We start from the raw sequence: 22,043 nt of genomic DNA on the forward strand, positions 1-22,043 counted from the left end.
ATGTATACATTATTTGTATATTGTAAAACATTTGCTGCATTTGTATGGTTCATAGTTTATTTGCCAAAGTATTTATTACTATAAATAAGTATATATGTTGTAGTTATCCATGTATTCTACAACATATTTATTAATCCGTAGTATCTAACTAGCGTGACGTCATAAATCTCGCCCCAAGGCTGTTCTATTAGAGACGGCATTGCTTAAAATATAAAATAGAAGTGTCATTGCATTGTCAAGGTGTCAAATCAACAGTGTTGCCAATGGTAAAATGGAAAAAACCGTAGAGGCCCTAACGGGCCTGAATATTTCAAACTTGACTTTCAATCTCCATTCTGTGGTACTGGTTGGGTACTTATGTGGGTACTTGGGTATCCATCTATGGTACATCATTGTGGGTACATCAGTACATCTGGGTACATCCACTGACGTTCTCTAGGTGCATTGTACTGATTGTACATTTAATTTTTCCATTTCATTTTCCATTCTTTTGACAAAGAGTGTGTTTATGTGGTGTTTATGGTGTGTTTTGTCAGTTTTGTGAGCTCTGTGAATAAAATATGGATACTTCTCTTTCAAACTTCGGTAAGTCTTGTTTTTCATGGATTCAGAATGAGACTAGAGATATATTTTAGAACTTAGTGAAAGTACAGTAAAACTAGGAACGGAATCTGAGAATGGGTCAGATAAAAGCGAACCAATTGAAATTCTCAATTATGGTGATGTAGAATCCTCTAGCAATAAACATGAAGATTGTGACAATAATTTGCCATCAACTGTAACGCTATTAAGAGATAGAGAAACTGGAACTAAGGTGTATCTTGTAGGAACTGCCCATTTTAGTAAAGAATCACAGGAAGATGTTAAAAAGGTACATTATAAAGATTAGGGGCAGAGTTTCATATGCATAAATTATAGGATATCATCAACAAAAAAACTTGGACATAAACTAGACTTCGACAGAAAAAAAATATTTCGGTAATTATTTATTATACAGTTTTCTGCTATTTTGTTATTTGTTTTTATCAAGCCACTTAATATGATGACAAACACGGTATTGTAAATTTATTTACTAAACACAATAGATCTATAAGGTCACCTAAACATTCTACAAGGGAATACAAACATAGATGCCAGAAATAGTTATCTTCTAGGCACATTAATTTTTTTCTGTTTAAAAAATTTCTCCATTTACCTCATTGTTCGGCGGTATTTATGTTAATAAAATGTAAAACCGTTTAACAGAGTTCTTCCTTTCATCCATTGTCTATACCGCCGGCGGTAATTTAGCTAGTTGGTTTAAAATAATGAAAGTCAATTTGTATTACTTTCACTATCTCAATGCAATTGATGATTGACTTCTGAACCCTCTAATTATGCCAATATTGGAGTTCTGATAGCGCGACCACTATCGAGCACCGACTTAATTCCACTTATCTTTAATCTTTACCAAAAGTGGTATACTTTTGAGCATTTTAGACTCGTTGATAATTTTCAACTTCCATTTAAAAATTTACAATCTATAAATTGTAATAAGTTATAACAAATAAAATATGAGACGTAATTAAATTGTGAAGCTGAACGTATTATGTACACCCTTCTGAAGAATTCTCAGTACTGGATTTGAATCATATTTCATTTTTATGATTTTTATGCGGCGCCAGTGTACACGAGGCCTACGTGAATTATATGGCCGCAAGATACCCCTCGCATCGCGCCTGTGACGTCACAATCTGAGGGTCGTCACTCGGCGATCAGCTGTTGAGTTTACATAAATTAGTATGTAAATGCCGTGTTTGTGCCGGGTTTATGTCCTATTTTGATTGAAAAAAATATATTTTCTAGTTGAAATCAGCGTTCATATTATTTGTGGTGTGAAAATAGTGCTGTGCCTTGAGTGTAGCTAGCAAAAACTGTGACATTTTTTAGAATATCTGTGGTTTTTACATCAGATGAGGTCATAGATAAATGAAACAAGTTTAGATTGGAAAGTGCCCATAAGGACAATGTAAACACTATTTGGCGCTATTCTTGCAACGGTCGCGACCCAAAACTTTTGAAAATTTCGGAGCGGTTCGGCTTTTTCCGGAATTATATCGCCAAATATTGTTTATTCAAATTTATTATTATTTTCGTTTAATTTTATAAATAAAATACAGTGTGTTGCATACAAGAAACTTTATTTTATATAAGGACGCATGTATGAAATACCTATGAAACATTGGAAACCGACGTTATGCCACGATCCACGATGGTTTTTGCATTTCACAGTACACAGCACAGCTTTTTAAGTTTTTAATGCCACTTTTTTACAATTATTACCGGTTGGAGTAAATAAAACTTGAATTAAACTCACAAGATAGCAATAATTACTGTGAAAATGGATGCTATAAACACTTTTCGGAATTTCTTTAATGAGAGCGGTTTAGATTTTGAAAGATTATTATGATTTTTGAAGATTCTGACTTTGACAAGAGAAAATTATTTCTGTTTTTGTTTGCCGTTGTTCTTAGCGACCGCTATAGCAGCGCCAGATCGCGTATAACGGTCGCGACCCAAAATAATTTCGCGATCCAAAATTTTTACGGGCTTTCCAATCTAAACTTGTTGCATTTATCTATGGATGAGGTTTCAAACTTAACCTCTACAAATTGTGGTATGTAGTTGTTTGTTGTTTCATACCTGTTTTTCATACAATACAAACCACTTTCTCTCATAAATATGAGAGATTTTTTCAAAATTCTTTTACAAATTGCTTATATAGGTTCAATCGAGGATTCAATAGAGAAATAATTTCTGGGGAGAGCATTAAAAGATGATTCCAAAATAGGAAGGGTACATGATTGTTTCTGTGCCTGCTTAAATAAAAATTCTGCCAAATATCCAATCATGTACCCTTCCTATTATTTATTATTTTGATGTAATTGCTTCTTCAGAAAATGTAGAAATAAATAGTGAACAATATGCTTCATTATTTTTTATAGCAGGATATTGCTCTCATTCGGTAATAAAATACACTAGTGGATGTGAAATATGCAAAACTGTTATAACTTCAAATGAAGAATTTACTGTCCACTTTGAAGACAAAGTATCAAATGTTAGTGAATAACTTACTCAATATTACCCAAGGTGCATTGAAAACACCATCAGAAATAGTATTTCAGTTTGCTATTGACATATTTAAAATATTTTGTATGCTCATATCATCAGACTATGAGCATGAATTTTTAACTTCATTTTCCCAGCAAAAAATTCTTAAAAAGTTGGCTTTAGTCAAGGCGGAAGATTTCATGGAAAATTATCCAGAGATCTGTAATGCATGTAACAAGCCTTTTAAAAGCATTATTATAAAAATTGCTCATGTCTTGAGTAATATTTTTGTGAACAATTATACTAAAAATCGTTCTGATCAAGCATCTGTATCAAACATGACAGAAGTTTCTTCTAGAAAAAACAGAAAATTACTCACATTTTCAAAATAATAAAAAAAACCGTCATTAGATTAGGTATAAATTTATAATACTAATGTAATAAAAATGTTTTTCTAACCTTTAACCATTTGCATACAATTTTTGTGTATTTCTAATTTATTTTTTCAATAAATTATTTTTATAGAAAGCTCCAGTTGTACTTTATTTGTTACTAAAATAACACTTATCTGGCGGGATCCGAATCGAATATGACCCTCATCTTGTGACGTCACATTTTCCAATATGGCGGCCATAAAATTCACGTAGGCCTCGGTGTACATTATAAGTTCAGTGCATGTCAAATGATTTTAACAATTCTGACCGAAGCGCTCGTTCGTCAGAAATCAGAAGTTTTCGCTCTGTATTTCACGCCGCCCGCGCCGCACAGTGGATCGACCCAATGCAATTTGCTCTACAGGGTGGTCGAAATTGATCTGTTTTAACAGAGAAAACCTATTTCCTGACTAGATAGAGCAAAACCGATATAGATGTCATGGGCTCGATTTCTGAGACACGTTTAATGGCGCAAACCGCCTGTTGATATTTTCACTGCCAACTGAGATACGGGGTCTTTTTGAATTTTTTACCATTTTGAAAATTGCCCATAACTTTTTTATTTTGCGGAATAATAAAATTCTGTAAAAACGTTCTTAAGACACTTTTTTAAGCACAATCCAGTGGCGTAGTCAGTTTTTTTCTATGCTTGCTCTTTTTATCACAAATAATAAAAAATATAATTTTTCAAATGGAAATCATAGTTGGCTAAGAACTAAAAAAAATGCTGGCGTTTGACCCTTTCCAACGATATAAAGTTATGTGTCTATTTATTTCTAAAAATGAGAGAAAAATAACGTGTGTTTTTATCTTTGTATCGAAGGTAGCCTTGATTTTGTGTTGACCTATAGTTGCCTAATTATTTTTTCACAATTCATTATTTTATATTATTGTTTATCTGCTTAATTAAGACTTTTGAAAAGGTAAATCAACATTCTATATTAGTATTACCATTTACAATTAAAACGCCAGGGTTACAACTGCACTATTAAATGGAGAATTTAGAGAGAATTGGATTGGAACAAAGGGCCCCATATCTTGCCCTGTAATTTAACTCCTTTCAACTTTTTTTATGGGGGAAATTAAAAGACCTTATCTATAAGGGAAGAATCATTGGGAAGAGAGAAGAATTGCAGAAGATTACTAGGCAAGCTTTTGGACTTATTACACTAGTTCGCCTAATAAATCGTTGTAACTCTGTGCGGAAAAGATGTTTATTGTGTATTCAACAAGGAGGTGCTCAGTTTGAACATCTTTGATGATATTTTTCGAAAACTATGTTGCTTGACACACAAAAAATACTTTATTTAGTCTTGTTCTTTGTTTATTGTATCGATTTCGATGGTAATTACAAATACTAATATAGAATGTTAATTTACCTTTCCAAAAGTCTTTAATTATGCAGATAAATAATAATATTGAATATTAAATTGTGATAAAAAATAATTATGCACATAGGTCAACACAAAATCAAGGCCCGCTTCGATATAAAGATAAAAAACCTAATATTTCTCTCATTCTTAGGAATGGATACCCCTAACTTTATATCGTTGAAAAGGGTTAAACGCCAGCATTTTTTAAGATCATAGCCAACTATGATTTCCATTTGAAAAATTATATTTTTCATTATTTCTGATAAAAAGAGCAAGCATAGAAAAAAACTGACTACGCCACTGGATTGTGCTTAAAAAAGTGCCTTAAGAACTTTTTTACAGAATTTTATTATTCCGCAAAATAAAAAAGTTATGAGCAATTTTCAAAATGGTAAAAAATTCAGTATCTCAGTTGGCAGTGAAAATATCAACAGGTTTACGCCATTAAACGTGTCTCAGAAATCGAGCCCGTAACATCTATATCGGTTTTGCTCTATCTAGTCAGGAAATAGGTTTTCTCTATTAAAACAGACCAATTTCGACCACCCTGTACATTCAGCAATTATGCAAAATTTCTAACTTAAGACATTTTTTGAATAAATGTGTTCTAAAATCTTCAAATTTGTTAAAAATAATCATAACTTTATTCATGAATAGTAATAGTGCAGGGGTGTTTTTCCAGAATATATATCTTATTTCAATTTCCGTATTAAATTGACTATCACAAATTAAACTACATAATTTCATATTTATTCCAAAACTTAATGAACCTTTTATCATATTTTTATTTTATATGAATTGTGATCTTGCAATTTATCCAGTTCTTTAATACCAACATGTATTCAATAACAATAATTTTCAAAGTCTTATTATTTTATAGTGTATCACAAAAAATTAAATTTTAATCTTGAGTTTTAAAAAAATGCTTCAATATGCTTAAACTTCTTTATATCTGTTATAAAGGTTAAAGGTTCCTTAAAAGAAATATAATAAGATTTTCTAGCCGCCTCTTTGGAAAATTTACAGGGTGCCGCATTAGTGCGCGAAAGTCCAATATCGTCGTTGTTGACAAAGATATAAAAAAAAGTTCTATACAGATGTTGTATGGTTTAAAATGGTGCATATCCTAAAAAATATTTTGTTGTTTACAGGGTAGGGTGGGTCGAAAAACCCATTTTTTATTATTGCTGGAGGGATAGTGATCAAAACTTGTCTTACCAGATTAGAAATCTATGTTCAAAAGATGGGCAACATCGAATAAAATTTAGCCGCCCCCCTTTTACCCAAAAGATTTTTTTTTAACATTTAAAAAGAAACTTTCGGGGTAGTTATTAAAGTCTCAAATTATTATTATAGAACACTGAAAAAAAACTGAACATTGGATTTTGAATTTTAACCGCGTCCCTTATCGAAAAACTTTAATCGTCCTAGTAGTAAATACCATTTTTATAGTGGTTCGCCTATTGTAAAAAGAATTGTCCCTTCCAAAGTAATTGATAAGAGTAAAATTCGTAGAGGAATAAAACGAAACGGAAAAAAGTTAACTGAAAGTAATGTTTCTGACAGCAAAAGTATTAAGGGACTGTATTTTGATGGCCGTAAAGATCAAACCATGATTTACCTAGATGGAAAACGCATAGTTAAATATGGAAGAACATATTGCACTTGTTGAAGAACCTGATAGCCTATATCTTGGTCATTTGTCTTTAGTTCCACCAGTAAAAGCAGCCGACTTGTCCAATGGTATCATTAACTATTTAAGGAATCATAATATCAAAACAGAAGATCTTCGGGTAATAGGATGCGATGGTATTGTTACGGATTCCGTGGGTCCACTATTTAAACTCACGATAAAATACTTAACGAATTTATTTTCTCACTTTATACACAATTACTAACTTATAACACACAACAAACTAACTATTTATAAGATTCCTTCACCAAATTGTCCGATTTTCAATTTCCACGCGGTATATTCAAATTTCAAAAACTGTCTCAGTTGTCGATGGCTCCGGCTTATATACTCTATTGACTGCTTCTCGAAATTTCCCCAATTCTCGGAAAGCGTACTTCTTCACCAGACAATTCTATTGTCTGATTCCCTTACTTCTCGACTTGACTAAAAGATGGCGCCTGAAAAAGTCTTTTTAATTTCTGGCGGATACGTTGCGGTTGTGCAGGCAACCAGTAATACATTTTTAATTTCTGGCGGATGCGCCATTTTTCTTGACATTGCCCCCTTCTCAAATTTGATCGTCCCGATCAAGGTTTCCTGTCTGGTATCTCTTCAATCGATCCAGATGAACTACTTTCATCTTACTTCTAGGGCTGCGTTGAATCCGGTACACAACATCATTTATCCTCTTGATGACTGTATAAGGACCTTCCCATGCTGGAGTTAACTTTGGGGACCTCCCTTTCTTGCGCTGTGGGTTATATAACCATACCATATCGTCCTGTTGAAATCCCGTAGAATTGGCTCTGAGGTCGTAACGAGCTTTCATCCGGTCACTGGCTAGCGTAATCTTACTTCTTACGGCCTTATGAATTTCCATTAACCTTTCCTTCAGTTCATCCGCGTAGTCCTCTACATTTGTGGTGCCGTCGTCTGGTGATCCGAACACCAAGTCACAAGGCAACCGTAATTCTCGACCAAATAAAATCTTCGATGGTGAAAGTCCGGTGGTGTTGTGAACTGCACTTCTATACGCCATTAGGAACAGCGGTATGTGTTGATCCCAATCTCTTTGATGTTCGGCCACCATTTTCGAGAGGTGTTCTTCAATGGTCTTATTGAATCTTTCGACCATCCCATCAGACTGCGGATGTAAAGCTGTTGTCCTAGTCTTGTGAATACCAAGCAGATCACACATCTTCTGGAACAGTCTTGACTCGAAGTTCCTTCCTTGGTCAGTGTGAAGCTCTAAGGGAATTCCAAATCTACTGAAGACATTATTGACCAATACTTCAGCTACAGTCGATGCTTCTTGGTTTGGAATGGCAAAAACTTCTGGCCATTTACTGAAATAATCCATCGCCACTAAAACGTACTTGTTGCCCTTGTGCGTTTCAGGGAATGGGCCTGCAATGTCAACAGCGATTCTTTCGAATGGCAGTCCAACGTTATATTGTTTCATTTTTCCCCTAGATCGAGTGCTTGGTCCTTGGCTGGCTGCACAAATTTTACATTGTCGACACCATTTCTTGACATCTTCGCAATAATCCACCCAGTAAAAGCGATCTCTCAGCTTGCTCAAGGTCTTGTTTACCCCAAGATGGGCTCCAGTTTTACCACCGTGAATTTCTTCCAATACCTGGGTAACTTTCTTCCTTGGTACCAGTAACTGAGTTGTTACTGTGCTGCCATCCGCACTTTCCCATGTGCGCTTTAACAATCCATTCTCAATAACCAGTGAATTCCACTGAGCCCAGAGAGCTTTGAAAACGAGCCCTCTGTCCGCAATATCCTGCCACGGTGGTCTCTCGCCGTTACCTTCCTTGAGCCGTAGTATTGCTCCGATGTCTGGATCTTCCATTTGATCTTTCCTCAATTGTGTCGTCGTCCACTGTTCATCGGTTCAAGTTTAAAACTCCTTATCATGACAGTGCCTTCACGTTGTTCCGTTTTACAGCAGTGCTTACAATCGGTTTGACAGGGTCTTCTGGATAAACCGTCTGCGTTACCATGCATTTTTCCAGCACGATGTTGGATGGTAAAGTGATACTGTTGGAGCTTCTCGAGCCATCGTGCTATTTGACCTTCAGGTTGTTTCATCTCCATAAGCCACTTGAGAGCCGCATGATCTGTCCTAATTAAAAATTCTTGGCCGTACAGATATTTATGAAAATGATCAACTGCCTTCACAATTGCTAGCAGCTCCTTCCGGGTAACGCAGTAATTCCTTTCTGGTTTGGATAGAACTCGACTGTAATATTCTATCACTCGTTCTTCGCCATCTTGCACTTGTGATAGCACTGCACCTATGCCGATATTGCTGGCGTCGGTATCCAGGATATACCTCCCTTGTTGTTGCGGGTAGGCTAGAATAGGACTTGAACATAAAGCCGCCTTAAGTCTTCCAAAGGCTACATCACAATCGGTGTTCCATTCGTAGCCGACTTCATCACCTGTAAGTCTATGTAAGGGTGCAGCTATATTGGCAAATCCCTTGACAAATCTTCTGTAATAGGTGCATAAACCCAGAAAACTTCTAAGTTCATGTTTGTCGCGAGTTTAGGCCAATCCTTGATCGCAGCGATTTTCTTCTGGTCGGTGTAAATTCCGTCTGCCGAGACTACATGACCCAAGAATTCCACTTTGTCGCTGGAATAAGCTACACTTCTTCGGGTTCAAGTACAGGTGAGCATTCCGTATGCGGCCAAAGACTTCTTCTAAATTTCGCAAATGCTCCTCAAAAGTTCTTCCCATAACCAATACATCGTCGAGGTAAACCAAGCACGTTTTCCAAGTTAATCCTCTTAACACCACCTCCATGAGACGTTCGAAAGTGGCTGGAGCATTGCATAATCCAAACGGCATGACCTTGAATTGGTATAGTCCGTTTCCTGTAGAAAAAGCCGTCTTTTCTTTGTCTTCCTCGTCCAGACCAACTTGCCAGTATCCACTCTTTAAGTCGAGAGTGGAGAACCAGCACGAACCTGCCAGTGTGGTTAACGTGTCGTCTATACGTGGCAGTGGGTAGCTGTCCTTCTTAGTGACGTCATTGAGCTTCCGATAGTCCACGCAGAATCGTGTACTACCATCTTTCTTCGTCACCAAAACAACAGGAGATGACCATGGACTCGATGATTCTTCGATAACTCCATCTTCTAGCATCTTATCTACCATTGTCTCCATTTCTTGTTGTTTGGAAAGGGGCACCCTTCTAGGACGTTGTCGAATCGGCTGAGCATGACCAGTATTAATCCGGTGCTTCACAAAATCCGTTTTCCACTGTTGTTCTTCTCAAAAAATACTGCCATACTTTAGCAGGAACTGCTTGGCCTTCTGTTTCTCCTCAGGTGTTAGGTGATCCCATGGCTGTTCTAGATGTTTTAGTGTTTCTTGGGATGCCTTTTGTGTAACAGCTGACGACACTTCATCACATCGGGTGACACTTCTTACAGGTTCGCAGATGGCTATCTTGTCACCTTTTTGGATCTTGACACAATTCGGGAAAACATTCGCAATTCTGACCGGTATATTCTTGTCGGTGTTAACCAATGATTTTCCTACTAAGTACCTATCTTGTTTCTTGTCGCTACTTTGTACCAGTCCAACACAGCACCCAGCGATTTTCTCCACTTTACCGAATACGATCTTCGGTATTACCAGGTATCACCACAGTTTCCGCTGATCTTACATCCATTCTTCCTGGTCCCTCGTCTGGAGATAACATGAACTCTTCATTTCCAATATTTAAGATATTTCTCTGGTGATCGAACGAAAATCCATGTTGACGAATCACATCCATGCCCAAGATGAAGTCATCTTCAATATCTGCCACTAAAACGCTATGCTGGAACTTCAAATTTCCTAACTTCAGTTCGACGATAGCCTCTCCGTACAACGGCCATTTCCCCCGTAACTGTACGTAAACACACTCTTCTTCTCAGAGGCACCAGCTTCAATCCTTGCACTGAGTTAGCCCGCACCAACGAAACCATAGCGCCAGTGTCCACTGTCATTCGGATTCCCTTTCCATTGACTTTCCCGTCGATCACCAAACTGTCAGCGGTTCTTCCTAGATTTCTAATGGAAAAAATCCTTGGGGCTCTGTTCTCCCCAGTCAATACTCGCCCCTTAGTATTGACTGATTTTAGTTTTCCTGGTGCCTACGTTCTCTGGATGGTGAACGGGATCGCATTTGAACGCGGCAATACCGTTTAATGTGGCCATTCCTGCCACCTCTAAAGCACCTTATGTCCTGGAATCTTCTCTGGTTTTCTGTCTGGGTGTTGCTGACTCCCTTGTTTATTAGTAGCTCACATAGTTTGTCGACTTTCTTACACATCTCCTCCAAACCTCTGTGAGTGTTTTCGGGCTGTTCCTCGACCGCTACCGATCTTATCTTCGGTCTAGGGATGGCGCTAAAAGCAGCTTCGATTTCCAGCGCCCTGACCAGTGCTTCGCTGCTGGTAGAAAATCGGGATATTTGCAGCGCCCTCTCTAATTCGTTGTCCCTCAGTCCGCTGATAAAGCACTGAGCAGCGAGTTCCTCCCTAAATCCTTCCGGTGCTTCTGGATATGCCAGGTGTACCAGCCGACGTAAGTCTGCTTCAAATTCCTGCAGATCTCTCCGGACCTCTGCAGGCGTGTCTTGATCTGTGCCTGGTAAAGTTGGCGTCGATGTTGGTCGCCATATCTTCTGTCCAGTGCAGCGACCAAAGTTTGGTATTCCTGCTGTTGGGCTGCAGGAATAGTTTGCAACAGTTCCAGGGCAGGGCCACGCAGCGCGATGACAAGTGCCGCTGCTTTCTCCTGGTCAGTCCATCCGTTGGCAGCGGCGGCTGCTTCAAACTGGCGGTGGTACATCGTCCAGGTGGTTTGTCCATCGTAGGTCGGGGCCTTGAGGTTCGCAGTTCCATGAACGCCAGGTGTCTTTACTTGTACCTTGGTCTTCTGTAGGTCCATCTCTAATTTTTCCATTTTCTGCTGAAGGCGTTCCTCAAGATCTTCTACGGCTTCTTGAAGGTGGATGTCTTGCCTTTTTTTCAGTTCTTCAAAGTTCTTCTTAAATCGGTTTTGATCTTCTAATTTTTCTTTCTGGCGACGCACTTCTAAATCTTCAACAATTTTCTCCAACCGTTCTTGTCTAATTTCTTGATTTTCAAGAATTTTCTGAAGCCGGTCCTGTTCTTCTTGTTTGTCGTGCTCTCGTTGAACTTTGAAATCTTCCAGAATTTTCTCAAGCCGGTCCTGTTCTTCTTGTTTGTCTTGTTGTCGTTGAATTTTCAAATCTTCGAAAATTTTGTCTTGCCGGCCTGTTCTTCTTGTTTTTCTTTCTTTTGACGCGCTTCTAAACTTTCTAAACATTTTTCTTGATTTTCCATAAGTATTTTCTGTAGACGGTCTTGTTCCTCTTCTTTCTCTCTTCTCATATTCTCCATAAAATCGCCCAATAATTTGCTTACTTCCTCCATTTTCTTCGCTTGCTCCCTTGTACCAACCCATAGAAATACTTAAATTCGGTCTAAAAATCTTCCAATCCACTTAATTTCTTCTTAAAATCCTCTTGAATCGCACTTCCGACACCAATTGTTACGGATTCCGTGGGTCCACTATTTAAACTCACGATAAAATACTTAACGAATTTATTTTCTCACTTTATACACAATTACTAACTTATAACACACAACAAACTAACTATTTATAAGATTCCTTCACCAAATTGTCCGATTTTCAATTTCCACGCGGTATATTCAAATTTCAAAACTGTGTCTCAGTTGTCGATGGCTCCGGCTTATATACTCTATTGACTGCTTCTCGAAATTTCCCCAATTCTCGGAAAGCGTACTTCTTCATACCAGACAATTCTATTGTCTGATTCCCTTACTTCTCGACTTGACTAAAAGATGGCGCCTGAAAAAGTCTTTTAATTTCTGGCGGATACGTTGCGGTTGTGCAGGCAACCAGTAATACATTTTTAATTTCTGGCGGATGCGCCATTTTTCTTGACAGTATAAATGTGAATACGGGGTGGAAGGGAGGAGTTATACGCTATCTTGGGTTTCCATGAAAAAACCCTTACAGTGGAGCATTTGCTTACTACACGCAAGCGAATAGCCTCTTCGCCACTTGTTGCAGCACTTGGATGGCCAGACAAGAGGACCGTATAACTTTTCTGGACCAATTGGTACGTAAGTGACTGTGAACTGAAACCTGTTGTAAACTTCAAAATCTTTGATGCAGAACTTCCTAAAATTGACAAAAAGGATCTTAGCGCTGATCAAAACTATTTATTACACATTTGTGAAGCTATAAAAAGCGGAAGATATTCCGATAACTTAGCCAAGAAAAACCCAGGGAAAATGGCACATTCGGGATGGTCGACCACTACAAACAGAAAATTCTTAGACTTTATATCTCTATCCAAAATCCATCTGAGAATTTTCAAATTGTGGTAGAATTTGTAATGAAAGTCTACGCACCTATGTATTTTAGAATAAAATCCAAACCATTTATTCAAGACGGAGTCCGACATTTGTGGAACTCGTTACGTTTATCTGGAGACTTTCCGGATAACATTAAAGCCATTGTGTAGAGTTTTTGAGAACAATAAGAGCCAAACTTGAAGCCAGAAAACAGCTGCCAAGTTTTGAAAATAAAGCTGAATATTACAAAGCAAAAGATAAGCATAAGAAGTGATTAAATTAAATGGAAGAGGGTGGGTGGGTAGAACTCGACGTACGGCCACCTCCCCGTGGTGAGTTCTGGGTTAATTTGGAACCTTGAGTTACTTTTCAAGTCGTCTAGAATTTCCAAAAGTCTAGGGTTCCAAATTAGGCAGAGAGCCGTACTTTAATAACAATATGCTATATAGACGCAGCTTTGCAGCCATTTACAGATCTTTGAGGTTGAAGGGGCGCAGCTAGAATTGATCGTAGATCATCCATTTTTATTTCATGTGTTACTTAGAACACTTAGTCATATTTATTTACTACCCTGAGCGTCTTTTATGTTTATAAAAAAATACCTTTTTTGAGGGGGAGGGGGGCGGCTAAATGTTGATTGACAATGTTCAGTTTTTTTGTACAGTTTTCCTAAAATGCGAAACAACTTTTTTTCATTATCCTTACAAGAAAATAAAAAAAAACATTTTTTTTGCCGTTTTCGACCCACCCTAATACAGGGTGTCACAAAAAAAGTTATGATAAAGCTTTAGGAGTTTTTTTTAAATTGCACCACCGATTTTTCTGTACATAATTAGCATAAAATTTTGTGCATATAGTACCTCATCTTCATCTGATTCACGTAAAATATACAGGGTATACAGGTTGTTAATTTGTTTATTACTCGCGGCAAGAGCTTTATGTTTGAAATATAGCAAACTCGGCCCGCTCGTCGATAGACGACGCGACGGGACGAGTCGGCAGAAAACCCTATAAGTGCATGCTTTCTCAATAGGCAGTGTTGCCATTCTGTTCCCCTATAATTAGCTGTCGAGTTAACAACCTATATACAGGTCCATTTTAATTAAACAAGTTATTGCCGTAAAGCTAATAATTATTTAAAATAAATTTATAGAGATATATACAGGGTGTTTCAAAACAAATGCGAAAAACTTCAGGGGGTGATTCCTTGTTCAAAATAAAGGGTAGTTTGCTTTATAAACGTTGGGTCAAAAGTCAACCATTAGGGAGATATCGCGGTACAAAGATGGCGGAAAAATAATGTTTTTATTTTTTATCTTGAAAACGAAAAGAGATAGACTAATGAAATTTTACGGAAGCTGAATGTTATGAAAACACACTTTCTAGTAATTTTTTCACTTTTTTAAAATGAATGGAAGGGGTTGAAATAAACTACCCTATCATTCTTGTTAATGAAATTTAAAGAAAAATCTTATCAAACACATGCAAAAAAAATTAATTTTGATAGTTTAGTTTATTTAGAAACTTTTTTATCTCTTGTGTTTTTTTGATAAAACTCACCGATTTGAAATTAAAAAATAAAATGTAAAGCATTACATGTCAGGACAAAAAACATTTTTAGATAAAGAATCTAGTGGGCAGCTGTAATTTTTTTAGGAAAAAATCTAGTCGGCCGCTGTCACTTTTTAGGATGTTTCTAATATTGTTTTATTTGACATTACCCTACTGTAATACGTTATTATCTAGATTATTATTATTATCATTATTATCACTAGATTCTTAATCTAAAAATATTTTTTGTCCTGACATGTAATGCTTTACATTTTATTTTTTAATTTCAAATCGGTGAGTTTTATCAAAAAAACACAAGAGATAAAAAAGTTTCTAAATAAACTAAACTATCAAAATTAATTTTTTTTGCATGTGTTTGATAAGATTTTTCTTTAAATTTCATTAACAAGAATGATAGGGTAGTTTATTTCAACCCCTTCCATTCATTTTAAAAAAGTGAAAAAATTACTAGAAAGTGTGTTTTCATAACATTCAGCTTCCGTAAAATTTCATTAGTCTATCTCTTTTCGTTTTCAAGATAAAAAATAAAAACATTATTTTTCCGCCATCTTTGTACCGCGATATCTCCCTAATGGTTGACTTTTGACCCAACGTTTATGAAGCAAACTACCCTTTATTTTGAACAACGAATCACCCCCTGAAGTGTTTCGCATTTGTTTTGAAACACCCTGTATATAAACATATATGAGGTAGTATTATTTATATTATTGCAACACAAAATGTAATAAATACAAAAACTTCAGTACAATATTTGGTTTTAAAAACATAAATATGCCTAGAGAAATAAGGCATTAAAATTGTTAGTGCTTTTTCACAAAATCGTAAATATTTCAAAAACGGAAAGATTTAAGTGCGGAAACTTTAATTAAATTAAGTTTATTTTAATCGTAAAAACTAAAAATATAGTAATATACAGGGTGTTCAGTTTAAAAAAATACAACTTTGATATTTTTTATTAATTTGGGATACTCTGTAGGTTTTGCAAATAATTTTAAAGTATAACTTTAGTGATCCATCAACAATCCCATTACCCATAATTTCCACAAATCTAAACATTTGGCTACAATACTCCGTGTTAGGGAATGCAATCCCGCAAATGCGGGATCCCTCTGAGATTCCGCGGGATCAAAGTTGCGGGATTTACGGTGCGGGATCTGCGGGATCGACACATTACTAACCGAATCGATCTCAGTCAAGATAAAACCGCTTCGCTCCGGGCCGATGCGTCGACGCTCCGAACCCGGGTTATTCCCCTTATGGCTTGACCATTAAAAATAAGTGAAACAAACAGGTTAGTTGTTAGATTTCTTTCTCGTTCTGGCGTATGTGCGTAAGTGAAGAAAAGCGGTTAACTAGTACTTCAACTTTTACAGTTTCTAAGTAAAGTACTTTTACAATTTCGTCAAATAAACTGCCGGACATAATTATCGGGCCAAACAAAATTTTAGGGTAAATTTAAAGTTGAATATCTCTTGAACTAAAAAAGATTTTGGGATGCGGTTTGGACCACATTTTAGATGCATCTATTGTGATTAAGATGCTATGTGGTTTTCGAAAATATATTTAGTGAATTCTTGTATACAGGGTGTTTTATAAGAGTGTGAAAATTTGTTCAAGAATCTTTTTTACCGCAAATTTACAATTTTTAAAAAATCGAAATTTTTACCAAGTACGACTAATCTGTATTGAAATTACAAAAAACAATTTGATCGTTTTTTTATTTTTTTTTTGTTTTAAGGAAAATACGATATTTTTTCGAAAAAAATGCTTTTTTAGTCATACGTATTGTCCTAAATGGTACATAAATTATAATAAAATGTAAGTTTATTTAATATTAAATATATTTTTTGAACACTCTGTACACATCGGTCCAAATTTCTGCACAGCTAGTTTAAGATACACGCTATATCAATATATTGTGGGCCTATGCAAAATGTACAATGCCTTTTGTACCATTTAGGACCCAATGTATGACTATTGTTTACAGTCCCGCAATGTTGCGGATCCGCGGGATTGATTGCTTTAATCCCGCGGGTTTGTGGGATTGAGATTTTGGTGCAGGATTGCATTCCCTACTCCGTGTCGAATAGCGTGAACAACCCTGTATATTTTTTAACTGATAGCTAATGTCAGGCAATTTTTCTACTAAAAAATAAATATAACGAATGAAATATTGTTAGTTAGTGGTTATCTAATAATAATAAGGTAAGAAATATCTAACAAATAAGTTGCTAAAAGTCATCCATGCAATTATGAAATACTTGTGGAAATACTGTATTTAGTATTATATGTATACAGGGTGTTCCAGAAATAAGTGCAAGTATTTTAAGGGGTGGTAGATCTGGTCAAAAGAAACATTTTTCTCTTTACCGTTTTTCAAATAAGTCCAAAATAACTGAGTTATTTTACTTTGAAAATTTCCAAAAAAAAATAATTGTTTGCTAAAATTTTGGGAACCACTGGATCTTTTCTGGATTTTCTTTCATGTAAATTTAAGCTACTACCTATATTGCCATATTATCAAGAAACTATGTTTTTTAACTTAAAACTAAAAAAAAATCCAAATTTTCAGAGTTTTTTTTTGCAGAAAATACCTCATAGGCGTGTTTCTGAGGCCGAAATATACTACCAGTTAAAATACTTGCATTTATTTCTGGGACACCCTGTATAAGCCGCCATCTTGAGTTCCTGGAAAAATCAAATTTGGGACTAAAATTAAATACTTAATGGTCATTTCTCTTAAAAAAATCAAAATTATCCAAATCAGACTAATAGTTCTAAAACAAAAGCAAATGTCCATATTTCGGTATACATCGACCCACTGTGCGCCGGCGCCGTCCCGGTTACAATTCATGGTGATATATTAAAATAATATTGAAATCGTGGCTTTGTCATAATATTCAAGTATTTTGGTTTATACTGTGCAGTTATTGAAACTATAATATTGTCATGTATGAAAGTTTTGTGATGTAACGCTGTTTCGGGTAGCGAAAATTAAATGAAAAATAACCCGAACTGAGCGATGCATTGTATTGTGAAAATGTGCAATGATAAATGAAAAGAAAATGATAAAGAAATTACCACAAAATTAACAACAAGAACGAGGGCATTATTGCGCGGTTAAAAAAATTATAATAAACAAAAAGTGTTTTATTAAAAATTACATAGGGTCAATCGACCAGTGAATGAACAGTTAACCGAAGTATTAACTTTAAATAAATCACGATTTTTTATTTTATATAATATGGGGTAAAACTGGTACAAAGGCAACTATCTATAATTGAAAAAATATTACCTGGACACAAAAATAAAATAATACGTTTTCACAAATTTCTATTTTCGGCGAATAAGCGAAATATTATCTAGTAAATGAACGATAGAAGTCAGTGAATAAACGCATAAAGACCAGTTAATGAACGTTGCATTTATTAAATTAAGCTTTACAAAAATTCAAGTTTAAATAAACATAAGCTGGTTACAGGTAAGAGTATAATATAAAAAACATTATACTGCATTTACATAACAAAATAATAACAAAAGTCCCTTCAACGCTATGAGGTATTGGAGCAGCAATTTTTTTTACAATTTTATCCGAGTAATACCAAATTTGATCAGGTGGTGACGGCCACTTCCAAGTGTTCTTTTTTGTACTATGGAGAGCACTTACTTTATATTCATTATTTTTAACAGCCTTTATTAGGTCAGGATAATGTGAACCCTCATAGTTTACCAGAACATAATCACCTTTAAGAAAAGGAACACTTAAGTCAAAATTTGATGTTGGTTTTTCTAAACTTATTGATGACAATTTAGGGTAAATTTTATTCTTAGTTCCTTCTTCGTCCGATTCTTCGATTTTTTGAGCATTATTACGCTTCCTCATTTCTGACCTTTTTTCTCGTTTTTCGTATGTTTTCTTTTTTTGTTCTTGTAGTTTCAATTCAAATAGTGACAGATTTTCATCCGTACTTGAAGAACCGTCTCTGTTAAACCGTTTTGTATACTGTTGCTCGATTTTCTGATCTTTATCGCGCTTCCGCTTTTCTGACTTTTTCTCTTGTTTTTTGCATGTTTTTCTTTCTTGTCCTTGTTTTAGCTTCAATTCAAAAAGTGACAGGTTTTCATTCAAGTCTCTGTTAGGTCTCTTTATTTCGTACTGTCGCCTGATCTTATTTTTTCGTTCTTGTTGTTCCTTTCGCTTTCTTTCTCTATCGAGTTTTCTTTTTTTAATGTCTTCCTCTTTTTGACGCTTTATTTTATCTTGTTCTTGATGAAATTCTACCCATTTTGTTGACCATACCATTTTAAAATTTTCTGCACTGTGTCTTTTACCTCGTTTGCATGCATTGGAAACCCCAACTTCGCTTTCGCAATGATCCAGTTTTCTATACGAGTTTCTTTCTCTTTACTTAACACAGGTGGCGGTCCCATCTTCCTGACATTTGGCACTTTTCCAACAATTTTATTGTGGAGAGTTGATTTAGGAATATTATACTGCCTAGCAGCATCGCTTAAGTTCATGCGGCCTGATTCTACTGCTCTGATACCCAGTGACAACTGCTCTTCGGAGTATTTGAATCTAGTGTATTTCCGCTCCATCTGTACCAACAAAAAATATTTATTTTTAGTAACCGCCGAATACTTTTAATAAAACTATAACACTAAAAATTAAACCTCCAAAACAAAAACTAGTGCCCACTTATCCTAATATAATAATAGACAGAAATCATTCGCAAAAAGGTCTTATGCCTAATCTAGTAAATGAACAGGAACAATATCCAGTAAGTAAACGATTCAAAATCCTGTTCATTTACTGGATGGCATTTATTTTTATTACATTTAAGGTATTTTAATGAGTTTACATATGTAAACAAAGCTTAAGGGCCATTTTAAAGCAATTTCAGATAATCGAATAAAATACCAGTAAATGAACAGCCGTTCATTCACTGGAACTTGAACTTTTTTCCCGCCAGTTATTAAACACATTAAATGAAAATATAACCTAAAAGATAATATATGTTTTACTTTTGGATTAATAACGATGAATTGTTGAAATATATATTCTCACACACGGCCCAGCTTTTATATTTTATGAACAATTAAATACCATCATTAATAATAGGATATGTATCTACTTACCCTAAAGAAAATGGCGCTTTAAAAGACTTACAACGTAAGACCACAACTTTGAACAGCGATTTGCACATGTCGTTTATTAACTGGTTGAATTTTAGCAAGTTAGTCGTAAACTACGCAGTGTATATTAAAATAAAAAAGGATAACAAATGGACGTATACCTTATTAGAGCAAGATAAAGTTATTTTGTTCATTAACTGGGTCACATTCATTCACTGGTTGGTTTACCTACTTATGATCATAAACTATTATGCAAATAATCTTGTAGGTAGTACAAAATGTTCAACCTAATTTGGTAGTTGTTGAGCTATGTACTTCCCGAACAAGCATTTTAGAATTAGATGAAAAAACTATATTGGAAGAAGCCAAAAAAATTGATTTTGCAAGAGTTCTGTCGACTGTCAAGTCAAATGGAGTGGTTAATGGCCTAATGTATATATTATTATTAAATATGAGTGCTCATATAACAAAAGAAATTGGAATGGCACCGGGAGGGGAATTTCGAGTAGCTTATAAAGAGGTAATTTTATGAAAACTTTGTATTAAAAGCTAAAGAAAATTTATTTAAGGCGTCAAAAATTCCAAACTGCTATGTCCATTTGGGGGATAGACCTATCGGTATCACTATGAGACGGGCGTTAACTCGACTGACTTGGTTTCAAACGTTTAAGCTGGCTTGGCATCTATTAACTACAAAAGAATCAATCAGGTGACTAATCTCCAACACTTTTGAATTGTTTTAATTATTTTTTTTAGCGTAGAAGAAGTAGAAAAGTATAAAAATCGTGATATGCTCGAACAATTATTGGCTGATTTGGCAGGAGAGTATCCGGCGTTTCGCGAAGTGTTTCTAGATGAAAGAGATATTTATTTAACAAATTCTTTACAAGCAGCTGCAAGAATTAAGCCTAGCGCGAAACCAGGTAAGAATTTTATTGTTTTATTTTTTGAACGCCTCAAATTAATAAAATGATGTTCTATTATTTTTCATTAGGTGAAATAATACCAGATGAGCCATTAAAAGTTGTTGGGGTATTTGGAATGGGCCATATACCAGGAATTATAAGACTTTGGAATCATGACCAACGACAATATATGCAAGACATTATGACAATACCGCCTCCATCTTTGACCTCTAAAATAATCCGGTATTCATTTCGAATTTCATTGTTAGGTCTGGGTGGATACTTTATTTACAAACTTATACCACTGCCTTCAGGTTTTAGAGCTAATTTTAATGGGTTAACTAATAAAATTATAACCTCTATAAGATTTAGTGATACTGTTAAGTATACTTTAAATTAATTTTATTACTTTTCTTAAGAAATATATGTATATATTGTACAAGTGCAAATAATATGGTCATCAATTTTAATAACTAGTGTTTTTATAATACCTCTTAAAATTTTGCTAATACAACACGGTTATTAATGAAATATTTACATAATGTTTATAACTATCTGGTCTAATATCGTATGTGATATAAGTATTATAATAAACACACAAAACATTACATAGTATATTTTCATAAGTATATTACAAAATATTACTTTCCACAGATGCTAATAAATATATTTTTAAACAAAAATTACTATTTGCTGTTAATACCTACTTCCTTTATTTACAACTTACTCAATATGTAAAGATACTGTCAAGAAAAATGGCGTATCCGCCAGAAATTAAAAATGTATTACTGGTTGCCTGCACAACCGCAACGTATCCGCCAGAAATTAAAAGACTTTTTCAGGCGCCATCTTTTAGTCAAGTCGAGAAGTAAGGGAATCAGACAATGGAATTGTCTGGTATGAAGAAGTACGCTTTCCGAGAATTGGGGAAATTTCGAGAAGCAGTCAATAGAGTATATAAGCCGGAGCCATCGACAACTGAGACAGTTTTTGAAATTTGAATATACCGCGTGGAAATTGAAAATCGGACAATTTGGTGAAGGAATCTTATAAATAGTTAGTTTGTTGTGTGTTATAAGTTAGTAATTGTGTATAAAGTGAGAAAATAAATTCGTTAAGTATTTTATCGTGAGTTTAAATTAGTGGACCCACGGAATCCGTAACAATTGGTGTCGGAAGTGCGATTCAAGAGGATTTTAAGAAGAAATTAAGTGGATTGGACGATTTTTACACCGAATTTGGGAATTTTTATGGTTGGTACGAGACAGCAAGCGAAGAAAATGGAGGAAGTAAGCAAATTATTGGGCGATTTTATGGAGAAATTAGAAAGAGAAAAGGAAGAGGAAAAATTACGACGTCAACAAGAACAGGACCGGCTTGAGAACATTTTCGAAGATTTAAAAATTCAACGACAACAAGACAAACAAGAAGAACAGGAC

At 35.2% G+C, this 22,043-nt stretch overlaps 1 protein-coding gene across 1 annotated transcript; it reads left to right on the forward strand.

Moving 5' to 3' along the window:
* The first annotated feature begins 313 nt into the window (after nt 1-313).
* On the forward strand, nt 314-21,212 carry LOC115879600 (traB domain-containing protein). The gene is made up of 6 exons (XM_030896494.1): nt 314-585; nt 636-871; nt 19,968-20,219; nt 20,269-20,408; nt 20,456-20,622; nt 20,694-21,212. The coding sequence occupies exons 1-6, from the start codon at nt 561-563 to the stop codon at nt 21,002-21,004; spliced, it is 1,131 nt and encodes a 376-aa protein (XP_030752354.1). The 5' UTR covers nt 314-560; the 3' UTR covers nt 21,005-21,212.
* Nucleotides 21,213-22,043: the final 831 nt, after the last annotated feature.

This window comes from Sitophilus oryzae, unplaced genomic scaffold, assembly GCF_002938485.1.
Source record: "Sitophilus oryzae breed Bouriz unplaced genomic scaffold, Soryzae_2.0 scaffold_1582_pilon_pilon, whole genome shotgun sequence".
Lineage (NCBI taxonomy): Eukaryota > Metazoa > Arthropoda > Insecta > Coleoptera > Curculionidae > Sitophilus > Sitophilus oryzae.

What these genes read in the sequence shown, in the direction of transcription:
- LOC115879600 (XM_030896494.1), top strand. Translation starts at nt 561, where the DNA reads ATGGATACTTCTCTTTCAAACTTCG. An exon ending in CACAGGAAGATGTTAAAAAG is followed by an intron (nt 872 to 19,967) that starts GTACATTATAAA and finishes ATAATCTTGTAG; the next exon opens with GTAGTACAAAATGTTCAACC. An exon ending in ACTACAAAAGAATCAATCAG is followed by an intron (nt 20,409 to 20,455) that starts GTGACTAATCTC and finishes TATTTTTTTTAG; the next exon opens with CGTAGAAGAAGTAGAAAAGT.